This window comes from Anabrus simplex, chromosome 1, assembly GCF_040414725.1.
Source record: "Anabrus simplex isolate iqAnaSimp1 chromosome 1, ASM4041472v1, whole genome shotgun sequence".
Taxonomy (NCBI): domain Eukaryota; kingdom Metazoa; phylum Arthropoda; class Insecta; order Orthoptera; family Tettigoniidae; genus Anabrus; species Anabrus simplex.
Genome location: NC_090265.1, coordinates 1,442,619,381 through 1,442,647,049, shown reverse-complemented (window position 1 = coordinate 1,442,647,049; position 27,669 = coordinate 1,442,619,381). Strand labels below are relative to the sequence as shown.

The 27,669-nt window shown below is 39.4% G+C and overlaps 1 protein-coding gene across 1 annotated transcript in view; it reads right to left on the bottom strand.

Moving 5' to 3' along the window:
* The window catches only part of orb (polyadenylation element binding protein orb), a 390,632-nt gene that overhangs the window by 165,997 nt on the left and 196,966 nt on the right, over nt 1-27,669 (bottom strand). Inside the window, exon 4 of the mRNA XM_067153059.2 lies at nt 8,222-8,355. Coding sequence (XP_067009160.1) covers nt 8,222-8,355 — 134 coding nt within the window. The remainder of the gene's footprint in view (nt 1-8,221; nt 8,356-27,669) is intronic.

The following is a 27,669-nucleotide window of genomic DNA, read 5'->3' as shown; positions in this document are numbered from 1 at the left end:
TTGTAAGGAAATTGAACCAGTATTGAGCACGATGAGGAAATAATTTCATTCTTTGGACATCTTATCAGAACACCTGACACTAGAATTAGCAGAATAATAATAATTGAAAAATTATGGAATAGCAGGACCAAGATTAAATGGATCATGGAAATTAAGGAGGATATTCAAGAACTACAAATAACAATGGATGATCTCATAAACAAAATTGAAAACAATGAAGATACTTCAAACCACAAACCAGGCTACGCACCAAGATCAATAAAAGGTCTAATGGGAACGTATGTCCAACAGAACAAGGCAGGATCTCTCAGAATGAAAAAATATTTGGCTGATGGGAAATCAAGGAATCCTTTGTATAATTCACTAGGGTGGTCCAATACAGGCCATAAAATGTAAACAATAAATAAAACTGAAGCTCTTAAGAAACTGTATTTATATACCAGCTGTAGTATCAGTCATTGACGGGACAATCATATAGCATGTGTACAGTTATCTAACTTCCTAGCTACTTTGCGCCAATATTCATGCAAGCTGCTTCACTCGGGACACAGCACTAATCCCATCTATCAGAGATGAGTGGCAGCTGAAGAGAGAAATTACATCACAACAATGTTATTGTTAACAGTTTTATGAGCTTTCAATATTGTAGGCCTTGTAGTACAGTGGGGACTTTGAGGGCCCTGGGACCGCTACGGTAGCTGTGAAGGCCCTTCAGGAACTCTGAAAAGTGGTGGCAAAAAGGGGCTCTGGTTAAGACGCAGCGGGTCGATATGCTACTTAGGTTCCAGAATGGTAAAAAAAAAAAAGAAATTTAAAGTTTAATCTTATACCAGTTGTATAGTATCATTTGAAGTAATTCCACATACTGTGTATCAGTTGACTATATTTGTAAATAGTAAGGAGAGATAAGTAGAATTTTGTAAACAATATAAATTTATTAAGGATGAGCTGTGTGTTTAATAGAATAAATTGTTAGCATACATTATATAATATTGTATTATAGGAAAATTTTCTTCTCTTGTTAATTTAATATTTAGTGCTTGACAATAATGTATTTTAGTGTACGTACCATTTGCCACTGAGGTAGACACCTCATTTGCAAATAAAGATATTTTGATCTGATTTGATTTAGTTTTCTTCCAACTCTGGAATATTAGAGCATCTAATGTAAAGGCAGTCTTTCCTTCTTTTGTCTTATTCTTCAAATGATCGTTCTTTTATGAATTTTTTTTCTGATATTTTAAAATCATCTTCACAATTTTCCTAGTCGATACGGACCAATTGCCATGCATGTTTACACCTTAAGATAATCATCCTCCTCTGCGAACCATGTGACCTTGCTGCGGTGGGGAGGCTTGCGTGTCCCAATGATGCAGATAGCCGAGCCGCAGGTGCAACCATATCGGATGGGTATCTGTTGAGAGACCAGACTAACGAATGGTTCATCGAAAGGGGGGTAGCAGCCTTTCGGTAGTTGCAAGGGCGGCAGTCTGGATGATTGACTGATACGGCCTTGTAATAATACTCAACATGGCTTAGCTGTGTTGATACTGCTACACGGCTGAAAGCAACGGGAAACTGCAGCCGTAACTAACTCCCGAGGACATGCAGCTCTCTCTGTATGAATGATGTACTGATGATGGCTTCCTACCGGGTAAAATATTCCGGAGGTAAACTAGTCCTCCATTCGGATCTCCGGGTGGGGACTACGAGAGGGGGCGATCATCAGGAAGATGGATACCGACATTCTGCGAGTCGGAGCGTGGAATGTTAGAAGTTTGAATCGTTGTGGTAGGTTAGAGAATCTGAAAAGGGAGATGGATAGGCTAAAGTTAGATGTAGTTGGCATAAGTGAAGTACGTTGGCAGGAAGAACAAGATTTTTGGTCAGGCGACTACCGAATTATCAACAGAAAATCAAACAGAGGAAATGCAGGAGTTGGTTTAATAATGAATAAGAAAATAGGGCAGCGGGTAAGCCACTACGACCAGCATAGTGAAAGAATTGTCGTCAAGAGACGCCAAACCAATGCCCACCACAATAGTGCAGGTCTATATGCCTACTAGTTCAGCGGATGAAGAAATCGAAAGAATATATGAGGAGATAGAAGATTTAATACAATATGTAAAAGGTGGCGAGAATCTAATTGTGATGGGAGACTGGAATGCAGTGGTAGGCCAAGGAAGAGAAGGTAGTACAGTAGGAGAATTTGGATTGGGACAAAGGAACGAAAGAGGAAGTTGGCTGGTTGAATTCTGCACTGATCATAATTTAGTCCTTACCAATACTTGGTTCAAACACCACAAACGACGGCTGTATACGTGGACGAGACCTGGAGACACTGGAAGGTATCAAATAGACTTCATTATGATTAGGCAGAGATTCAGAAACCAGGTGTTGGATTGCAAAACTTTCCCAGGAGCAGACGTGGACTCCGACCACAACTTGTTGGTCATGAAATGCCATCTGAAGTTGAAGAAATTGAAGAAAGGGAAGAATGCAAAAAGATGGGATTTAGACAAGTTGAAAGAAAAGAGGGATTGTTTCAAGGAACATGTTGCACAAGGACTAAATGAAAAGGCTGAAGGAAATACTATAGAGGAAGAGTGGAGAGTCATGAAAAATGAGGTCAGTAGGGCTGCTAAAGAAATGTCAGGAAGGAAGAAAAGATCAACTAAGAATCAGTGGATAACTCAGGAGATACTAGACCTGATTGATGAACGACGAAAATAAAAGAATGCTAGAAATGAAGAGGGCAGAAAAGAATACAGGCGATTAAAGAATGAAGTGAACAGAAAGTGCAAGGTAGCTAAGGAAGAATGGCTGAAGGAGAAATGCAAGAATGTCGAAGGCTGATGGTCCTGGGAAAGGTAGATGCTGCATACAGGAAAATCAACGAAACATTTGGAGAAAGGAAATCTAGTGTATGAATATTAAGAGCTCAGATGGAAAACCACTTCTAGGGAAAGAAGACAAAGCAGAAAGATGGCAGGAGCATATCCAACAGTTGTATCAAGGTAAAGATGTAGATAATTTGGTTCTGGAACATGAAGAGGCTGTTGATGCTGATGAAATGGGAGACCCAATTTTGAGGTCAGAGTTTGACAGAGCTGTGAGTGACCTAAATAGGAACAAGGCACCTGGAATTTATATTCCCTCTGAATTACTGACTGCCTTAGGCGAAACCAGCATGGCAAGGTTATTAGTTTTAGTGTGCAAGATGTATGAGACAGGAGAAGTCCCATCCGATTTTCGGAAGAATGTTGTTATACCTATTCCCAAGAAAGCCGGTGCTGACAGGTGTGAAAACTACCACACCATTAGTTTAGTATCTCATGCCTGCAAAATTTTAACACGTATTATTTACAGAAGAATGGAAAAACAAGTTGAAGCTGAGTTGGGAGAAGATCAATTTGGCTTCAGAAGAAATGTAGGAACACGTGAAGCAATCCTGACTTTACGTCTGATCTTAGAGGATCGAATCAAGGACAAGCCCATGTACATGGCATTCGTAGATCTAGAAAAGGCATTCGATAATTTTAATTGGACCAAGCTATTTATGATTCTGAAGATGATAGGGATCAGATACCGAGAACGAAGAATTATCTACAATCTGTATAAAAATCAGTCTGCAGTGATAAGAATCGAGGGCTTTGAAAAAGAAGCAGCAATCCAGAAAGGAGTGAGGCAAGGCTGCAGTTTGACCCCTCTCCTTTTCTATGTTTACATAGAACAGGCAGTAAAGGAAATCAAAGAGAAATTTGGAAAGGGAATCACAGTCCAAGGAAAAGAAATCAAAACCTTGAGATTTGCCGATGATATTGTTATTTTATCTCAGACTGCAGAAGATCGAGAAGTTGCTGAATGGTATGGATGAAGTCTTGGGTAAGGAGTACAAGATGAAAATAAGTAAGTCCAAAACAAAAGTAATGGAGTGCAGTCGAACGAAGGCAAGTGATGCAGGAAATATTAGATTAGGAAATGAAGTCTTAAAGGAAGTAGATGAATATTGTTACTTGGGTAGTAAAATAACAATGGCAGAAGTAAGGAGGACATAAAATGCAGACTAGCACAAGCAAGGAAGAGCTTTCTTAAGAAAAGAAATTTGCTCACTTCAAACATTGATATCGGAATTAGAAAGATGTTTTTGAAGACTTTCGTGTGAAGCGTGGCATTGTATGGAAGCGAAACATGGACGATAACTGGCTCAGAAAGAAAGAGAATAGAAGCTTTTGAAATGTGGTGTTACAGAAGAATGCTGAAGGTGAGATGGATAGATCGAATCACGAATGAAGAGATACTGAATCGAATTGGTGAGAGATCAATTTGGCTAAATTTGACGAGAAGAGTTAGAATGATAGGACACATCTTAAGACACCCAGGACTTGTTCAGTTGGTTTTTGAAGGAAGTGTAGGGGGTAAGAACAGTAAGGGTAGACCAAGGTATGAATATGACAAACAGATTAGAGCAGATGTAGGATGCAATAGTTACGTAGAAATGAAAAGTTTAGCACAGGATAGGGTGGCATGGAGGGCTGCATCAAACCAGTCTATGGACTGGTGACTCAAACAAACAAGATAATCATGACAAAAATCATCACCAGTTAACATAATTAAACAAGATTTCCCAGTTAGCAATGCTCGGTGTTTGTACGGACTAAGCAACAGAAGTCTACATTCATGAATTACATTATCATAGTTGGTATGGTAAAACAGTTTAAGACAAATGATTGGAACTTTTATCCCCTATAACTTGGGTTAGTATTACTTTTCGGTAGGACCAATAACACAAGTATTTAAAAAATTAGATTTTAGGTGCCCTCCCCTAAGCTACCATTTCAACCAGAGTGAATAAAAATTATTTATAGCCTATACTGTAGTACTTTATTACCAGACTTTACATACTGATTTTCATTAAATTCTGTTCTCCCATTTTCGAATGGTTTGGTCTTGATATGGACTTGGCAACAAAAATTGAAATTTATGAATACCTCCATTATCATAGCTGGTACAATAAAAATGTATAACACAAATGATCGGAAATTTAATTCTATATACCTTTTTTATATAGTCTTTATTGACAGGACCACATAAATATTTAAATTTTAGGCCTTCCCCTAAACTACCACTTCATGGAGTGTGAATAAAGTTATTTATAGCCTAGATTGTAGTGCCTCATTTCCTGACTTTACATACCGATTTTGATTAAATTCTCTTCAGCCATTTTCTAATGATGTCTGAAATACCATTCTTTTTAAATTCTTAACGATGTACAGATAACTCATTTTTTTTCAATATAATGATAGCAGCTCAGAAGGTGATGTTTGTGAAGACACTCAGGGTGAAGATTATATTGAAGGTATGCAATTATAATTTTATGCACAAATGGAAGTATTATCCGAATATGAATTTGAAAGAACTTCTTACATTTCATTACAATCAGAATTTGTTTTACAGCCTACTGCATGTTCCAACACATGCAATATTTGTGTGAATACGTTAGAATGTCTATATTAGTAAAGTATATATATATATATATATGAGGGTTGCGATTACATAAAATATCTAAAATATCACTCATCACACAGTCGTTTGCTGTGAGAAGCCATGTTTTAGAGCACACTGAGTGACAAAACCTAATGCACACTTGTCGAAAATATAGTAAATTCTCCAACTTAGACAGAAACGAGTGTCATTTGTTGAAATACTCTCGTAACTAATATATGAAGAAACACAATGATGATTATGATGCTTGTCATTTTAAGAGGCCTAACATCTAGGTCATCGGTCCCTGATGGTACGAAGTGAAATGACAAAAGTTTTAAATCATCCACTGACCAAAAAAAAAAAAGACTTGAAGAATGAATGGATAGACATGAACCCAAAACAATCAGTGGATCCTACCCAAAAACTACCAGAAAGAAACAGCGTCACCGACCAAGGGACCATTCTAAAGCACAGTCCTGACGATAATGACGCTTGTTTTCTAAAGGGGTCCAAAATCCAAGTCAACGGCCCCTCATAATGGTACATGTCACTAGTAAAATAGAACCATGGTATTTGTCATGTTGGGGTACTAATCAAAAGTAGCGAAGAGTCCCAGTGTTCCAGACATGCTGGTACTACTCACAAGTATTGTACGTCGTACAGGTAATGCAGACCTATGGTGTTTCTCACACAATGGCGCCACTCTTAGCCAATGCAAACCGATGAGGTTCCTCACCTAGGTGTACTAGTCACGGGTGCCAGTATTCCCATGGTGTTCCTCATAGTGGGTACTAATCACAGGCAACGTAGACCCACAGTGTCGCTCATATAGTGGTCCAACCCACAGGCAACGCCCAGACCCGCGGTGTTGCTCACATGGGTACGACTCATGGGTACTGGAAACTCACTACTGCTACTAATCACAAACCTATTTCGTACCTAATATAGTGGTATTACTCACAAGTACAGGCAACCCATGGTGTTCCCCGCGTGATGGTATGAATCAAAAGTAGTTTCATGGTTCTAATTCAATCATCCCTTAGTCGCCCCTTTTAGTCCCCTCTCACGACAGGCAGGGGATACCGTGGGTGTATTTTTGGTCTGCATCCCCCACCCACAGGGAGTAGAGCGAGAAAAAAGAAGGGATCCGTCACTTTAAAAAATGAAGTAACGGACGATGAAAGGCAAGGGCCACGAAGGGCGTGAAAATGAAAGACACTCTAGGCCTCGAATGCTCTAATACCGTCGGGGTCGGAAAGGAACAAGAGTTGACCAAGGGAGGTCAGACAGGATAGACGAAAGTGAGCAACCTGGCGCAAGTGGAAGCAATGCCAAGACTCAGCTAAGGGCACTGTGGTCGCCAATCCACACTCCCAAATTGAGAGCCCCTTGGGCCCCTGGTAGTCGCCTCTTACGATAGGCAGCGGATACCGCGGGTGTATTCTACATGTGCGTCCTTCACCCGCAGGGGGTAGCGTGTTTGGTCCGCGAGAGGTATTTTATTTCCCTCCAGTCCACCGGCAAGCCGGTTAGGACCCCCCCCCCCCCATCCGCCACCTGGGATGCGCCATGTGGGAGTATCACCTCTCCCTCTGCTATGCCAGTGTAGTAGATTCATGGCGAACACAATGTAGCCGCCAGAATGCATGCATAACTTGTTCTCAACTTTTAGTGAATTGTCAAACCTTACTACGGCCTATGCTCGCAATGAGACATGATCATCATCATGGCCGTTGCAAGCTATGCTTGCAGTTAGACTGGAATGAGTTAATTTTGTACATTCTTGAAATGCAAGGATATTCATAAATTGTGGAAAGCCAGTGCCTAAAGAGATGGTACTTGGAATCTTACCACCTGCACAATATGTTCATCCTATTTCAAAGAAGAGGATTTTGAAAGAAAGTTATCCTCCGTAATGGCCAATTGTTGTGTGGCTGAGTGTACAACGAAATCAATACACACATAACAGAACAAGACAGCTACTGTAGTATATATAATTAACATCTCTTGTTTCAAACCTAAGCCTTTGTTGGGCAAATACAGCAACCCTGCATTGACATAGAAATCAATTGCATGTTTTATTACTACTACCACCTCCTTGCCATATCTCCGATCCATCATTATTCCTTCTGGATGTTCTTCCGTTTCCACCTGCACACATGCCAGTGTCAAGTGCAAGATCTGTCACCATTCACAAAATTACAATGGTGCTAGAATAACCGTAGTTGTATCTTCCAGTAAGTATTTTGACTTTATGGTCATTGATGGGTTTTGAAAGAAGCCTTTTTTTTCTTTTTTTAACTTAATTACATTCAAACTCAAATATCGTGTGCCCTTTATGAGATTACTCCTTGTTAATAAAGTAATTTCTTCACAAATTAGTGCATATTGTCTCCAGAGAGCACAAATCCCCACCATAGACATGATATGAAAGGAAGACACTGAGAATGCATTACTGTGTAATAATATGGTAATAAGAACTAATCCACCTTATGATCCCAGAAAGCCTGGCAGAGGAATAAAGAAGTAGTCAGCAAGTAACTACTGAAAAAATGATATACAGTCACCCCTAAAAGTCAATTCTGCATTTTTTATGATCATGGTAGTTTTAACAAGAATTAGTTATTCTGTAAGAGTTTACAAACTTGCTAGGTATGACGTACATAGCTGGGAAAAATTGTGCAGGACATATTTACACAAATTGCTCATTACACTTACACACACACACACTTACCTGTAAGGCGGAGAGCCTCGGAATGACCGAGGAAAACAAGGTGATGGGGGTGTTGAATGGAAGTTTGAGTCTAGATTCCGCTGCAACACCTTCATTGGAATCTGTATGTCTGGAGATTTGTCTTCTTCACAATGCTGCAAGCAAAGAAAATTGTTTGAACCATCAGAATCAACAAAAGTATTTAATAACTTACATATACTAACAGCATTACAATTTACTGACAATGGACAAAACAGGTGAAGGAGAAGAGGAACAACGAGATAGTCAAGTATTTCTAATACATTATCGTTATACTACAACTCTTATGTTCTGGTTTTGTAGATAAAAATAATAAGTTAGTAAAATGGTCTGGAATATCTTTTGAACAAACGTCTTCTACTACAGCTATTTCAGAGGGTTATAAAAGAAGAGGACAAGGTGTCTACATAAATAAAGAAAATATGACCGACAAAAAAATACACGGAAATTTTATAAAAGCAAATTCCGTATAAGGCTATTAGTTCATAACTATGTATTTCAGCCAGCCTGATGGCTACGACAGTTAAGACACTATGGTTAGCTGGTATGAGTCCCATAAGTGGAAAAAGAATTCACTATCAGAATGTTGGCCATTAGGGTAGGAGAGGTGGTGGTATTTAATTTATAATCACTAGATTCCATACCAAAAGCCTGTATTCAATTAAAACATATCCACAGTGTTCATATGGTAATTCATCCAGTGGATGGGGATGTATAGCCTTTAGTAGACCACGTGGTGTTATTCAACAGGAGTAAGTTATGTGCTGACACCAGGCTTCACACTCTCCCAACTGTCATCATCATCATCAACAACATCATTATTATTTAGGAAAAGGTTGGGACCAAAAGCCCTAGGGTAAAGAATGGAAGGCCACTGAAAATTAAGTGCAGGATTGTGGAATGGAAAGGTATGATGTGATATTGGAACTACAGATTTAGTAATTCTTTGATATTTATGAAACTTATTCACAATACTACTGGAACCATTAGATTAAGCGGATTTGTTTATTTTGAGCCAAAGGCCACCGATTAACAAACAAAAAGTTAGGTAATTAAGGCTGAGGCCTGACAATGAAAACTGCAATGCTGCAGATTAACTTTAAATGGGCCAAAGTTAGGCTCATAAGAATTACAATAGAAGCCAGGAGCTTGAGTACAAACCTGGATTTGAAATTACAGTCACATTGAAGAACTTCGACTAGAGAATATAATAATTACAAATGGCAACATTAGTTCAAAATTTTAAGAACGAATACTGTAATATAACAGCCACGGCCTCAAACATTGAATGAATATGAAAACAAATGGCAAAGTGCCAAAACAAAGGTTCCAGAGCAATCAATTAAAAAGTTCCTTTAACCATCAATGTTAAAGTTTTAATCAAGCAAAGAAAAATTAACAAATATTTGTCAAATCCATTTTACAGATATAGAAGTGCAATGCGCTCCTTTTGCCACATTAAGTTGCTACCCAACATCCTTTGTGACAGCGGGCAGGTAAGCCTCGATTTGTAGAAGAGGTAGAGGTCAACAATGCCTCCAACAAAGAACTGAGTGCAGGAACTAGTAAAAGTTTAAATCACATGCTGCTGGTCAAGTCCATTCCTTCTACGGAAATAAGTTTTCAGCATAGTCTCTTAAAAAAAAAAAAAAAAAACAACCCAGCCGGCCAAGACAGCCAGCCAGCCAGCCAAGGTAGTGACCCCCGTAGATCTGATGTAACCAGGTAGCAGTTGAGCGAGAAACAGATTGGACAGGAACTGGGTGAGACCAGTCCAGTTTAGATGGGCTGAAGTGAGACCTTTTATTTGAGAAAGGCGTGCTGGAGGAACACAAAAAAAGTATGATTGAAAGAAACTAAACAAAAATTACCAAACAGAAATAGAAAAAATAGTTAAAATATTCTAATGTAAGCATTGAAAGAATATTCAAATAAACTATTCATTAAATAATAGACTAAAGAACATAATATTAAATAATGTAGCCAGTCAGATGAGAGGAAAAAGAGAAGTAATCGCAAACAAACACAATAAGTCACCCTTAACCAATAATTAAGTTACTGTAGACGTAGCCATGCGATTACAAGCGATTCTTTTCATTTTGACCCTATTTAAATTCAATTATTAAATGTTAAACAATTAATTTCTTTAATGTTTATACGGAGATGTAATAATCCATTATCTAACGAAACTCTTATCAAGCTCTCTACCAGCATTCTTGCCATCCAACTGGGCACTCCACTTTAATATTGATTCTCATTCTTCAAGGAAGTGATGCTGATGTATAGAATATTTAGGCCATCCCAAAAACCATATAAGCTGAACGTGTTTGATCTCCTACAAATGTAAAAAGAAATGTTTAAATGTTACAATTCCAATAGACTACAATTGCCATCTCAGTATCGGCATTATCTCCATTTGGCGTGGACATGAGTAGGACGTCCCATTGGAACTTGAAGACAAGATTAACCAGTTCATTTCCAAATTGTACCATATGTTACATATATTAGTGTAAATTGTGTAAAAAAAAAATTGTTTTTAAGAATAGTTCTAGTAGAAGTTAATCTCCTAATAGGTTGTAAAAATGTACAGATATTTTAAACCCACTTGTATCATGCCGTTCTCATTACTGGCATTATGAGAGTTGACATGCTTTTGCTGGCGAGATGTAGTGTTTACAGTGCACTATGTCTTCTGGTATGGGCTATATCAAATTTGTTATTTTCATTGACCTGTCTCAGCCTCATCCTTGGCTTTGACGATATGAAAGCGACTGAGGTATGAGTGATGCTAGTAATACCATTGTTTACGCAGCCAGTCCCTGTTATGAATGGTGTGAAAATATCACTCATAGGGTTGATTGGTTGGTGCATGCATTTCAGTGGGCTTGGCAGACTGATATGTAATAGCAACGGCTAGCTCGGTTAGGAAAGCAACGAGAAACTACCTCATTTATCATTTCCCTAGTACGCCTCTTCAGTGATGCCTAGGCAATTTATGAAAGCTGTTGGCGGGGCTGCAGAGGATCAAACCAGCCTTCGGGCTGATTACCCAACATATACATACATACATGTTGACAGTTAATATTTCCATTGGATGTGAACATGAGTTGGACGTCACAGTAGAACTTTAAGACATGAACGACTTGTTCACTCCAACATGACCTAATGTCTTGTACTTCAGTGCAAATTGTTATATAAAAAAATATTGATTTATGAATAATCCTAGTACAGCATCCACTCAGAGCTCTGACTTGGAGATAGATTTCATGGCTGATAATGCCTGCAATGAAAGGCGAAACATGTACCATACTCAAACTTAATATAATGACAGTGTTACAGTCCTAAAGACTTAACTAGTAATGAATAGGTGGTTAAATAAATTAATTGCTTAACATTTAACAGTACCCATGCGATGTCCAATTTCACTTTGAATCCAAACAACAGAGACTAGCTCGATTAAAAATCCCACATGTATTGGTTGCGATTCGGATCATATCCACCTAGATGAGAAGCTATCAACTGACACTATGCCACTTCCTATAAATAGTGTCAAAGCTGTAGATGCAGTTTTGTTATACAAGATCATAATACTTAGAGAAAGAAAGTGTTTAATAAATCTATATCAGTCAAGAAGAACTGGCAACAACTAAAAAGTTATGCTTATCAACCATCATTGCCTGTACACACAAGCCTGGGTGCTGAGCAACTACAGTGAGCTGTGGTGACATGGCAGTCTAGTCTCAATGATAAGTAGGTATTTCCTACGCATTGCAGTGTGTACCTTACTATAATCATGGAATGATAGCAATTCTTCTTATATATCCCAGGAAACTTGTAGTTATCTGAATTCTTGTAACTTCATTTTTTATTTTTTTTTATTTTTCTTGTTAGTGGCTTTACGTCGCACTGACACAGATAGGTCTTATGACGACAATGGGATAGGAAAGGCCTAGGTGTTGGAAGGAAGCAGCCGTGGCCTTAAGGTACAGCCCCAGCATTTGCCTGGTGTGAAAATGGGAAACCAGGGAAAACCATCTTCAGGGCTGCCGACAGTGAGATTCGAACCCACTATCTCCTGGATGCAAGCTCACAGCCGCAATAGGAAACCATGGTATGGTTCTGTTTTTCATTCAAGCAACAAGTGGGTATGAACATGATGTCGGACGAAATTAAACCAGTGTACGTGAAAAAATGAGCAAGAGGAACGACAATGCACAAATGAAGAAGCATTAAACTCAGTTAAAAATGAGCGACTTATTTAACTCTAACACTAGCATACTTAAATTGTATGGGTCAACAGATACTCCTCTCCCCTCCATCCAGCGAGTTATGGTCCCTCCTTCCAGGTATGCTTCCCCCAGTCAGTTGTGATTCTGCAGCCGTTAGGAAAAGTCTGCTACTTGGGGTAAGTCTGCCGCAATATTTTGTGATAAATCACTGTCGTAAATTTAACAAGCGCTAGTTGTGCACGATAAACTGTCATAAGATTTATGAGCACTAGTTATGGGAGGTCACGGAATTCTTACAGAAATTGGTAGTGATATGCAGTCTGTGGTTTTCTGTACTATTTCACTTTTTCTGCATGTAGCCTATCTTACTAACGTTGGGTTATAGTTCACTTAACATCACTGTTACACAGATTTGGTCATTTGTTCTTTTAAGTGTAAAACAGTGAACCACCAGACACTTGGAGGATGATATTTTGGACTTGCTTTCATCTGATGATGTGAAAATGATTTACTTTTAGTGGGTTTTGGTCACTGATGGATATGACAGCAATTAAGACCCAGAATACATGTCTTATCATTCGGATTTAGAGTGTGAGGAAGAGATATTAGTCGTGAATTGGAAAGTAAGCAAAAACAAAGATGAAGTGAAGAAAGCTTCTGAGGAGTATAATGGGAAGTCCGGAAATGAGCAGCGATGAAGAGGGGGCGAGGAGACACTAGTCAGTGATGAGAATGAAATTTAAAAAATGAGATGGAGAAAACATCGAAATGAAACTGACCAAGAAAACAGTGAACATGGATTTCCTACTCACAGTCAAATTATCCGTAAAAATAGGGAAGGTAACAGAAGATCTGTAAGTGAAAGTAGTTGCGAGCTATCAACTGAAAGAAACATTGATGCTGGAGTGGAAGATGAGTGCCCAACTTGAGATAACACACGAAACCCTTACATAATTAAAATACAAGAAAGATCATTGGAAAGAATGGTTTTAAGCAGAAACCTAGTGAGTGTATAGCTTTGGGTGGAAAAATTATGCAAAAAATTCCTTACCTCGGGCCAGATCCCATACCAAATCCAAGTGGTGTCACAGAGCCAGTGGACTCTCAAGAACTTCTTCACACTATTTGCTTGAAGTTTTGATTCATACCAACAACAAAATTGCGTGCCAGCAGGTTAAACTATAAGAAATCGGCTAATGCCAGTTTTCAAGATGTCACAACGAAGGAACTTTAAGCTCTAATCCGATTATTGATACTAACTGCAGGCCTAAAGGATAATCACCTCAACTCAAAAATCATGTTTGACAACATTTTCCGGTGAAAGATATGAGGCAACAATATCTGAGGGATGATTCGGTTTCTTGATTAATTGTATAAGATTTGATAACACACAGAAACAAAGGAAAGAAGGAAAGAAACTTGCAGCTATTTCTAAGATTTGGGAAATATTTATAACAAACTGTAGAAGCAATTACAAACCAGGCATGTGCTTCACATTAGATGAACAGCTAGTAGGCTTTCCTGGGAAACGCCCTTTTAGAATGTTTATTCCTTTGAAATCTAACATATGGTATTAAAATTGTTATCGTATGTGATAGTGCAACGAAGTACACAATGGATGCTCGATGGTATCTAGGAAAAGGAGCTACCCTACTCAATGTAAGTGCTGCTGATTTTCTTGTCAATCAACTTACTGATTGTGTAAAAGGGAGCAATAGAAACATCACTATATAGAACTGGTTCACCAGTGTTCCTGTAGTACAAAAACTATCGAAAAAGCAACCGACTAGTACCTACCATGATGTAGATGTTGATTGCCATAGGGAACCTAAAATATTTGTCCTGAATGAGTAAATTTATAATACCAATATAATGGTCCATTATTGGACACTACAAATTTTCCAGCGAACTCATTCCTGGTTGCCTGCGTTTCGGCCTTGTGTGCTAAGTTAGGCTCGTCAGTTGGGACTTAGCACACCACCCAAGACGCAAGGCTAGTGCATACCGTGGAGGCCACTGCATAGGCTATTTGAAGCTACCAGCAGTGCCAATGCACTATGAGAGCTATGTCTCATTTCCAAAATAGATGCCTGCCTGGCCATCATATGATGTAGATGTTTATGGAAAATTTGTAATGTCCAATAATGGACCATTATATTGGTATTATAATTTTACTCATTCAGGACAAATATTTTAGGTTCCCTATATGATTTCTCCCCTTCCATGTTCGCAATGAATGTCATAGTGACAGCAAATGTGAATCAGTCTGACCGAATGGGGTGCGTTTGCTCAGACTGTGGAGTGCCAGGCGGCCGGGCTGGTCACACCCGGTAGCGGAGCAGGACTTCACAACTATGGTACCTTCGTTCGGCCGACTGCAAACTGTGAATGTAGACCTTTATTACACACAATAGTCAATGGTGGCTGGTAACCGCAAATTCTAAATTATCTCACGAACGGCTCGTTTGCGGACTCATGTTTCCCAAGACATTTTTGCTCCCAGTATAGTATACTTGCAGCGGTTTCAATTTGCAGTATTTGCTGTATACACCTAGGTACATAACTTGCACGAATATGAAAGATATAGACATGAATGAATTGAAGTACGATGTGCAAAATCGTTCGTGGAATGACATTTTATATCTTAAGGACATTCATGAAAAAATAAATTTAATTCGTTAATACATAGCCTACATAAGAAACATGTATCCAAAAGACATAAGAATATCCTGCAAATCTAATCCATGACTAACCTGATGTTTAAAATGTCTTCTCAACTCTTTTCCCCACACTACAAAAGTACCCACGACCCAACTGACTATGAAAATTATAGAATAATTAGGAATAAAATTAAACAAACCACCCGTACCGTACATTTAAATATACTGAGCTTGATAGCTGCAGTCACTTAAGTGTAGTCAGTATCCAGTATTTGGGAGATAGTAGGTTTGAACCCCACATTCTATTCATACATAACTCAAAGGATATTTATGAAAGTATTGTGCAAATGTAGCTCTGATGTATTCGGCTTGAATAGCAGGTTTCCTTCACTCTAGCCGAGTTTGTATCCTGTAATATGAACATCTGAGATGTTTCTTTGCATTTTCTCTGTCAATTACTATATTGTGCAGAACGCAAATGCACTTCACAATTTTGTCAGCAAGATGCACTGAAGTCTCTGTTGACTTTAAAGTACGGTATGGAGTAGGTTCTGGCACGTGATAAGCGTCCATTAAACATTCGCTATGTTTCAGTTAGTCCTTCACGTTTGTATCATTTCATGAGGTATGGAAGCAAAGGGTATGGCTCATCTGCAAGAATAACAAATATGTAAAAATAAGAATCTGGTTACAAAACATGCTATGTGACCATTTAAATTTGAAAAAGAAACACCTTGTTTTATGAAACAATACATGCCTACATAACTATGTTAAATAAATAAAAAATAATTATTTTATTGATTTACTTAGTTTTATACTGTTAATAACTAGGCGATCATCTAAAGACCCGTTCAAAACAGTTCAACCGTTATGAAAAATCTAACCACATGTGTCTTACTTACAGTATTTTATAGTAATGTTGAGTAACTACCAGTGTAGTAGTTTGACATAATGACTAAAGTTGTGTTATAATAATAATGGTAAAAGGTAAGGGTTATTCTGCCCGAAGGCAGGTCCGAACCTCCGCAGAGGTGTTCCTGAGCCGGAGTTTACGTGCGGTAGGGTGGCCAGTTCCTTTCCGCTCCTCCATTCCCTTACCCCCCGCCAACAGCGCGTGGCAACCCATCCAACTCCTGACCACGCCCAATATTGCTTAACTTCGGAGATCTCACGGGATCCGGTGTTTCAACACGGCTACGGCCGTTGGAATAATAATAATAATAATAATAATAATAATAATAATAATAATAATAATAATTTCTCACTTACCGTCTTCAACACCCATTTCAGCAGTTATTTCCTTCCATGCTTTGTCAACAACATTGCGGTTGGCATAGCCCTTAAACCTTTTGTCCCAAATTACTCTTTTCATAAATACTTGGAGATTAAAATGACTTTGTCCGCTTCCATTTCATAAAAACAAGAGTAAGGACAACGAGCACAGTCGGAAGATCAACAGCAGGCTGACTGGGTGTGGAGGACGGTAAGGGGTTGTAGCGGGAAAAAGAAATTAGTCATTCCGGTAAAAGCAGATAGAAGCTGCTGAAGCCAATTAACATAGTCGGGTGCACTATGACCGCTTCATTTCGTTTTCACTGCCTATTTTTTCCCTGCTCACCCGCCGCGATAGAGCGGGAAGCGTTGGACTATGGATGCACCCTTAGCTCAGACTACACGCTGCTACCCAACCCGCTCAAGGTTGACCGAGATACGGTCGACAGTATGAGGTTCGAATGATCGTGAGCGAACGAAATGGGTCATTTGCAGACCTCTAGTATGCACGCATCATCATAGATAGGTAAAGGTGTAATACAACATTAAGAAAAGTTATTACATACTTTGGTAGAACTGCAGTTGTTTTTAATGAACAAGAGAACATTTAAATATGTTACAGTTACAATGACCGTACAGTGTACTTGTATATTGTATTTTCAGCCCAAAGACTGGTTTGATACTATGCAACTCCATCATCAGCTGTCATAGATGGCCTAGGAATCACTGAAGAGGCAAAATTGGGAACAGTGTACTTACCCACAGTTAAAGGAAGTGTTCAAATTGCCGACCTTGCACCTGGATGCAGGCCTATACTCGTCGCATTGAGTTTCTAATTCTTTTAAACACGCCTGGTTCATTTTGAAATTCTTGACAAGCATTTAACTTATGTGACCTACAGAAAGCTTTAAACTTCACATGCCTGAATTGGCGCGCTCGGCTATGCGGGACTGCGGCGCGTGCTGGGTTCACTCTTTGAGGGATGTGTCGCTGATCTTTCTTATTCCGTTGGTAATTGTGCAGCACGTCGTGAAAATCATGTATCGCGAATCAATCACTACTGATCTGCATTCAGGGCAGTCGCCCAGCTGGCAGATTCCGTATCTGTTGATTTCCTAGCCTTTCCGTAAATTACCGGTAGTGCAAAGAAATTTGAAATTTATTGAACATCTCCCCTGGTAAGTTATTCCAATCCCTAACACTCCTTCCTATAAACGAATATTTGTCTCAATTTGTCCTCTTGAACTCCAGCTTATCTTCATATTGTGATCTTTCCTACATTTAAAGACAACATTTAAACTTATTTGTCTACTAATATCATTCCATGCCATCTCTCCACCGACAGCTTAGAACGTACCATTTAGTCTAGCAGCTCATTTCCTTTCTCCCAAGTCTTCCCATCCCAAACTTTGCAGCATTTACGAAACGCTACACTGACACAAATCACCCAGAATAAATAGAGCTGCTTTTCCTTGTTTGTTTTTTTACAGTTCTCGAATCTAGTAATCCTGGTGAGAGTCCCATACAATGGAACCATATTCTAGTTGGGGTCTTGCCTAAGACTAGTATGCCCTCTCCTTTTTACAATCTAACTAAAACCACTAAATTCCCTCATAACCATGTGCAGAGATTTACACCTTGTATTTACAATGCCGGTTATTGGATTACACTAATGAAGATCTTTCCTTATATTAACACCTAGGCACTCACAGTGATCCCCAAAAGGAACTTTCACCCCATCAACACAGTAAATTGAGGACTTTTTCCTATTAGTGAAATTCAGAACTTGACTTTTAACCCCATTAATCATACGATTTCCTGCTGTCCATCTCACAACGTAGTCCAGGTAGTTTTGCAGTTTACAATCTTGCAACTTATTTGTTACCCTATACAGTATAACATTATCTGCAAAAAGCATTCCGATTCCTGTTCTTTACTCAAATAATACTTTAATTATAAGGTCCATTAATACTGCTTTGAGAAATTCCCTTCTTAATCATTGCAGGATCAGATAATGCTTCACCTGCTCTAATTCTCCGAGTTCTATTTTCTAGAAATATAGCCACCCATTCAGTCACTATTTTGTCTAGTCCAATTGTACTCATTTTTGTCAGTAGTTTCCCATGATCTACCCAATCAAATGCCCTATATATGTCAATCACAACACAGTCCATTTAACCTCCTTAATCTAAGATATCTGCTACATCTTGCTGGAATCCTACAAGATGAGCTTCAGTGGAATTCTTAAACCTGAACTGCACTCTATCGAACAAGTTAATTTTGCATGCATGCCTAATATAATCGGATATAATGCTTTCCCAAAGCTAACATTTAAAACGTGTCAAACTGACTGGCCTTTAATTCCCGGCTTTATGTTAATCACTCTTTCCTTTATAAATGGAGGCTACTATAGCAACCCTCCATTCATTCATGGATTCATTCATTCATCATACCTCCTTCATGCAAAGGAGTAATCGAATAAGTACTTCAGATATAGTACTATATCCCAAACCATTGTCTTTAGTACACCCTGTGACAAAGTTTGGTGAATGAAGTCAGAACGGTCGATCCGGCAACACTGGCGATACAGAACGCTACTCTTGCGTAGCAGCAGGTTTTGACCACCTGCTCCGAAAGTTGTTCAGTTGAGCATCGTGTGTGTGCGCCTTGTAAGACTTGTGACAGTGCGTGTTTAGTGCGTTGGTTCTGAATTGCGAACAGAAACATGAACGACCGAAAGATCAATGTACAGTTTTGTTTTAAGCTTGGCAAGACAGCGAAAGAAACGCATGCGATGCTGGTGCGTGTTTATGAAGATCAAGCACTGTCTAAGTGTGTACGAGTGGTTCGCCTGTTTTCGAGAAGGTCGGTAAAGTGTTTCTGACAACCCCCGTAGCGGAAGACCGGCGAACGCCGTCAGTGACGAAAACATTGAAGAGGTGAGGACATTAATCACGAACGGTCGGCGATTAACTGTGCGCATGATAGCGGATGAACTGCAGATTAACCGTGAATCCGTGCGACAAATCGTTACCCAGAAGTTATGGAAGAGGAAAACGTGTTCTCGTCTTGTGCCACATCACTCGACTGACAATCAGAAGCAGGCACGTTCAGAGGCTTCACAGGATTTTGTCGAAACGGCGGATGCGACACCAAATTTCTTGAACTGTATTGTCACTGAGGATGAAACCTGGTGTCTCAGGTACGACCCTGAAACGAAACGCCAAAGCATGGAATGGCGTTCTCCGGGATCCCCTCGTCTGAAAAATGTCAGCCGAAAAGTCACGCATCGAAACGATGCTCATTACCTTTTTCGATACCGTAGTCAAGGAATTTCTAGCTGAGGGAACGACGTCGAATGCTGCACGGTACATTGAAATTTTGATCCGTTTCATGAAACGTCTACGCAGGGTACGACCCCAGTACGCACAACAAGGTTCATGGTTTTTTGTCCATGACAACGCTCGCCCACACAGCCAATATCGTCAAACAGTTCATGGCAAAAAAACGGGGTGGTGCAACTTTATATCCCCCCTACTAGCCAGATATCAGTCCTCCAGACTTCTTCCTATTCCCACGACTCAAACTTTGAAAGGAAAGAGATTTGACGATATTCCTGACATACAACGAAACGTTACGAGGTTTTTCAATACAATCTCAAAGGAAGCCGCCTTGCAAAGTTTCCAGGACATGTATCGCCGATATCAGCAGTGCATAGTTACGGGAGGGGACTATTTCGAAGGACAGTAAGGTCACCGTCATGCATTCTTCATCTATGTTGATAGTAGATGACTATTCACCGAACCTTGTCACAGGTTGTAAGTTATATCCCCACAAATCTTATTTCCAGCTGCTTTTCTAGTTTTCAACTGTTGAATCTTAATGTAAATGCGTTTGTTATCGTAGGTAAATCCTAATACTCCGGTATTAGGCAAGACCTACATCTGGATATTATCCTTGTAATCAACGATCTTTACATACTGCCGACTGAATACTTTTGCCTTCTGTAGATCTTGGCATACTCACTCCCCTTGTTCGTTAATGATTCCTGGAATGCCATTCTTGGAACCTGTTTCTGCCTTAAAGAACCTATACATACCCTTTTATTTTTCACTAAAATTTGTATGACTGCGAATTATCCTCGCCAACATGTTATCCTTCGTTAACTTCTTTGCTAGATTAAATTTCCAAGTAAGTTCCCTTCATTTTTTCCGTACTTCCACAACCATATCTATTTCTTTCCAACCTTCACCACCTCCTTAGTTTCTTTACTTGTTAAAATACAGCGTGTCTTTACACCAATGCTTACCACCTTTAAAAAGGTATATACGGTACCTATTTTCGTATTTTCACATTCCTGAATTTAAACCCATCCCAGTCTGTTTACATTTTTATTTACCGTTTTCCGCCGATCAAAATTACTTTTTTTAAACTCGCTCCTGCATGCCTGATTAGCCTAATAATCCTACTTCTACGACCTTTCTTTCCATATGACCATATACGAATGACATAATTAAACCCGAACGTCTTGCTTACACGAACACTGTATTGAAAAGTGTCGTGATACACTGACATAAAGCAACCTCTACAAAGAATAACACTGTTTCTATATAAATGCTGTGGTCGACATGCGCGCATTTTACTGGGATATAACAATCACATTTATATTTAACTACGACAAAAACAGCATCGTGATCACTAATACCATATATTACTTCAGTTTCTCTATAGAGCTCGTCTGGTTTTACCAGCACCACGTCCAGAATGTGTTTCCCTGTAGTTGGTTCCATCACTTTGATTCAGCTGTTTTTCCCAGATTAGCTTATTTGCCATTTGTTGGCCATGCTTCCTTTCGTTCGCATTACCTTCCCAATTGAAATTTGGTAAATTGAGATAACCTGCTACAATCAAGTTCCTTTCCGTATTGTTTCTCACATAGTTGAGTATCTTACAAAATAATTCAGAACGTCTGCGTCACCCTTTCAAGATTGACAGTAAACTGTGGAACCAGGAGGGATCATCAGCTGTACAATATCTTCATTTTATATACAGTGCCGAAAAAAAAAAAAAATTGCAAACATCCTCAAGGACTGTTCAATGGCACCAAGTTATAAAATGTGCATACTGAGGGGTTGTGTTATTGATTCATTTGTCACGAGATAGTCCGTGCGCACTCTGTTTTAACTCTGCAGGCAGTAACTGTGCTGAGGTAAGAGTTGAATAGTGTTTGCAACATTCATTCTAGGGTCCATGCCTCGCCGACGACTACGTACTCCTGTTGAACAACTGCAGTCATGTTAAGATCACATAGTGGGACTACGGGAAGCTGGGGGGACATATCGATGGATTGCTGCAATTGTTGGGCACAATGTATCGGTGGTGTGTCGCCAATTTCAGCAGTGGTCTGCGGAACATTCCCACACCCGTAAACCAGGTTTCGAATGTCCGTGTAGTACAGACGCACATCATGATCGACTCATTGTGCAAGCAGCGGTGGCCGATTGAACATCACCCAGGAACGAAATCCGTTCACATGTTGTACATGCTTTGTCGTTTGCTTCATTTGAGGCAAAAGTGAGACACGACATGCTGTGTACGTAAACGTCATGATTTTCGAGGCCGGTTCTCATGACACCTGTAAGTATCAAGATTTGAAACAGATTCAAACCAACAAATAAACATACCCCCTCAAGTGAGTACAGCACATTATGTTCTTGAACGCTGAAAGGTTTTATATCACATGTTCCATATTTTTCTTCCAACGCAAGAATAGCTTTGCCTATGTTCATTACCATTATATAAAACTTCCACCATTCGACGACTATAAGTGTATGTCACCATGGGCTCATATCAACTGACAGTGCGAGTTGCGGGTAGGGTATGGAATAGCGGCCTCTCGACGAGTGAACCCAGTACGCCGTGCAGTACTGCAAAGCCGATCATGCTAATTCAAACATACGAACTTTACAATGCTTTCTGTAGATCACACGAGTTGATTTCCGAAAGAAATATTTTGAACATTGTGTTATTCTCGACTCAATTAACGTGCGTGCAAAATTTACGTACGATCGGTGCCCTTCCCTCGTAAGAGTTTGCTTCCGGCACCGTGCACTTAGGGCTGTTTCGATTTTCGCTATTAATTATGACACACACTATTCTGGAATGCGAAGCGAGTAAGCCAGGAATATAAGATCGTGGGTGGATACGGCCGGTACTGAAATTTGTCCGTGAGTTAGCACTTTGAGTGTTAGGTCATTTAGTTCTATTTAAGTGTGGGAAATGATTTTTTGCAGTATATACATGGTTAGTAGGGTCAGAGGGAAGGATGGTGGTCAAATCACATGAGGAAAACCAGTCGTCTAATTTCTTAGAGTAATTTCTTCGTAAGTAGATTTGTATTGTAGTCCCTTGTGACTCATATTTACCACTTACTGAAATGCAAAGGTAACCAATTTAATTATTTGTCGGGAAAAGATTTAAATATTTCTTATGTAACCTTATTAATGAATTTTTTAATTTGGTTTGCGTCGCACCGACACAGACAGGTCTTATGGAGACGAGCTGGAAGGGAGCGACCGTGGACTCAATTTAGGTACAGATCCAGCATTTTCCTGGGTAAAACTGGGATAACAGGGCTGCCGGCAATGGGGTTTGAATTCGCTATCTCCCGAATTCGCGCCGACAGCTACATGGCTCATCCATCATTAATGTTCGTCAATTTAATTGGACATTTTTCTAGATAATTTGAGTAGATTTCATGATTTCTCATATTAAGTTCCAATATACCCATATAAGGGCAACCTTCCAAAAATATGTACAGAGCGACACTAGACAATTTCGTAAACTTTTTTTATTTGTATTTTTACCTATGCTTCCATGAGACAATCCATAACTTGACGACTTGAGTAATACCATGGTAAACAAATGAACTATTCTGGAAGGTTTATCTAGATCCCAACCGCAACATTAGTGCTCTAACTTCGAGCTGAAATATAGGTTTTTCTATCGAACTGATAAACAGAATAGTCGCCAAATCAAAAGATAGTGGTTGAACTGGTACAATAACTGAATAAGGTGATTATTATGATGCTGCTTCTTTAAAGGTCATCTGCCCCTAATGATACAAAATGAGACGAAATGCAATGATAATTTAGAAGTACAAAATTCAGCTACTGACCAGAATTCAAAACGTGATGAATGAATGTTTTAAATTCATATTCATCTAATCAGTGGATCCGACCCGTAATGCTTCACCTTCCCAGAAACTATATTACTGACCAAAGCACTGCATCCAAAGCACAATCCAGAATCGATGATGCTTGTTTAAAGCAGTTCAAAATCCAGGTCAATGGTCCCTCACTTGACACTTATCGCCACTAAAGTAGAACCATGAAGTAGTACTAATCATAGATAGCGTAAACTCACGGTATTCCAAACACTATGGTACCACTCACAAGTATTGTACGTCGTACAGGTATCGCAGACCTAGGGTGTTTCTCACATAATGGCGCCACTCGTCGGCAACACAAACTCATGGTGTACCTCACGTACGTGTACTAATCACAGGCAACGCCCAGACCCGTGGTGTTTCTCACATAACGGCAGAAATCAGAGGTAACGCAAGCCCGTGATGTTCCGCATATAGTGGTACTACTAATCACAGGTACTGGAAACCCAAACCGCGTTCTGCTGCTACTGATCACAAACTTGTTTGTACCTAACGTAGTGGTACTACTCGCAAGTAAAGGCGACCATGACTTTCCCCGCGTGATGGTACTAATCGCAAGTAGTTTTATGGTCCTAATTCAATCATTCCTTGCTCGCCCCTCTTAGTCGCCTCTTACGACAGGCAGTGGGCACCGTGGGTGTATTAATCTACGTCCCCCACCCACAGGGGGGTAACTGAATAAGGAAGATTAATTGCGACCCTTTTAAGAGTGCAAGGTAGGTAATCTGGGAAGGAAAAGATAATGAAGGGAGGAAAATAAACTTTTATACCAGTACGCAATGCTGTACTGTTGTCTGTGTGTATGATTCAAAGCAGTGTATCGATTCATTCAACTGTCCGAGTGAATCGAATCGTAGTTAACGGTGAGCACACGCCACACGATTCAACTGACTCGCAGCAAAGTGCCGAGTGGTTCACTCACGGATCAGTGAGAAAACGCACCATTTTCGGAACACTGGACATCGACGGGGAGACGAACTTCTGCTGCGGAGGAGACATACAGAGCCATACATGGCTTGCTGAAAGAATCGTACACTAAGACGGACGCTCACTCTCAGCTCATTTCAAAATAATACCCATTTGCATTAACTGCCCTCTTCAGGTTAAGAGATGAGAATTATTTATAGTGTTAAAAAGGTAGCCAAAACTTAATTAGTAGCTAGTAAGTAGATAGATGGGCTATTAGGTTATTCTATTTACTCGTTTAATGAGTTTTGGTATTATAACTAGTTGACATTCAGCATTTCGACTCTGCTCTCTACCCTATGACAGTTATGATCATGACCATTGAAAATTATGTTTTATATTGGGAAAAACCACTTAGTATTCTCTCGGTTCGTGTGTCGCATCATTGCACAAGACTTCGATTATCGAATCACGATATCATTCATTGTACGTGGACAGTGAGTAAGTGAAACGACTGACGCAATAACTTAAGTAAAATGATGAATCAGAAAACCGTGTATACAGTGACATTTCAAGTTTACATTTTTAAAGAAAAGACTACACGAACAATTGATAGGGAATCTGCAACCTGAGCGACAGCCCTAAATACAATCACTGATGATTGTGTATAGGCTACAGATTTCTTCATCTAATTCTATACCGGCACTTATTTAATGGAGTTGTCACAGTGGAGAAAAGGCTTTGTAACATCAAAACTTGATGCGAAGAGATGGTTGCAGGAGAAACCTGAATCAAAGCTCGATGACGCACAGGAAAGCAGTTCATAGAATGAAGTGATGGCAGCATCGAGCATCGAATGCTGTTGCTGCTATCAGTACACACCGATGTAATGTGAACGGTGACTTATTACGAAGCGGTGTGGGCAGGACGGCTGCGATCGCCGTGACATATTGCGGTGAACTTTGTCTTCTGCTGTGCATGGCGGAAAGGGTCGTGTCTTTGAACAGCTGTTTTAGCATGCCATGCGACATGTTTTGAACTCACCGTGAGAAAGACGTGTTATTACATAAGTCTTTATTTTTTTTTTAAATGTCCAAATTATGTACGGTTATTTTGTTCGTATATTTTTCTGGATGGTAATAATAATTTATTCGATAACTGATTTCAGAAGCTGTTACAGAGCATAGTTCTGTAGTTACTGAAAAAAGAAACCAATTTTAAGTACGATTATCTAAGTGATGTACGGTTGCATTGGCAGTTCAGCAGCTTAGCCGTTAAACCAGAGACAGACAAATAAAACCTATTAAAACAGTATTTTTATTTATCTTACAATAGTGGATTCTTTATTCATATAATTTGGCAATATATTGCGTTACTTCTACTTGCTGTAATCATGTTTGTATTAGTTATTCATAAGTTTCACATTTCATTTGAGGGGGCTCGAATTTTCATCTTGACAGGCGGGCCCTAATCACATTCTTTACGCCCCTGAGCCTGGGTTTGCGACCATGGCACCCTTAGCCGCAGTGGCGGCTCGTTTGGGAGGCGCTAAGTCGCGCGCCCCCCTACGGGGTTCCATTAAATTCAGGAATTTTAATCTTCAATGTTAACAAGGGAAATATCTACATATTAAAAAAATATGAGAACTGAAGTCTGTCAGTCCGGCCATTCTATATGGTCGATTTTCTTCATTCTTTTTTAACTGAAAAGTATTCATGAACAGATTTGTCATCAGGTACTATAAATCACTTAACTTCCGCCTTCCTCAAATTATTTGCCTTTTTCAATTCTTTGCATCTTTGAAGCAATCATATCTTTGGTTGTAATTGAGGTACGGAGTTCGTTTTGGCCTAAGAACACTCAGTGGATCAAGCTCCTTCATTTCAGCTCTTAACTATTTAAATTGGTTGATTCTGAGGAAAGTTATGAATGAACATTCAATTTGACGTCTCATTTCTTCCGACAAGCGCCGCTAGAGTTCTCTTATACTGAGCTGTCTCGCCCGCTCATTGCAACATCTTCCAGTACGAAAACCTATATATATATAAAAAAAAAACTAGCAATTTCAGAAGACCCCAAACAGATGTGAGATATAGACCAAGAGCAGTTGTATGACTTTCTACAACGTATATCTTACACTTTGCTTAAACGAAATAAGTAATTCACGAAAGAAGCAGAGAAGTCTATTAGCGAGTTTATCACTTCGCGTTTTCTCTAATTCTGCCTCAGCGTATCCGATAAACTGATAGAGATTGCGGTCATAAATAACTTTGGGTTTAATCACCATCTTATAAATTATCAGCTATCCTACCTTTTCCTCCACACATCTCATGTTGCGACATTCGTATTGAAGCCGCTGTTTGGAGAGCGATGTTATGCCCGTTTCACCATTAGAAAATCCTACATAATTTCCAACATCATCTGATGTGGCACTGTTACGCAGTTCAAGGATCTCAAATCTGTAGCCGGTAGGCTTTCCTGTGCCAGAGGACGCAAATTTTTAGCGTAGTTTCTCCGTATTTCACTTTTTCTTCCCATAAGATTCAGTTTGTTCTAACAGCAATAACACTCCTAAATGATCATTTGTACCATTATTTCAATTTGGTTTACTTTTTGGTCAAGTTCAGATATCTTAAATCATTTTTTCTGATTCCATTACCGTATCCACTTCCCCATATACTGTTTTCCGTAATCTGACGTTTGAAATATCAATATATATTTAGATTTAACGTAGATACTCGTAGCCCTTCCTTGACATAGAAACGAGACTTTTAGGTACTCTTTTTTTTTTTTCGTGGGCGACGTAGATTAGTTATATGGTGAAGATATGGTATGTTCATCGTTATCTGAATCAGAAATTTTACTCAATTTTGATGGCAATACGTCATTTCATGGAGCTGGAGCCTTCCTGCGTTTGACACTTTTCTGTTGTGAACAGGATATACGGTAAACTAAAAACAGAAGGAACTTCGTTGGGGAGAATTCGTTTGATTGATATGCTTACACTGAAATCTGATTTATTAAAGTGCAAGCTACATACTCTTGTCTCGAAATAGCTCGCCTGCGTTTCTCTCAAACCGCACTTCGAAGGGAAATTACGGAACGTCACATTTTCTTGCTTTTTAGCGGTATGAG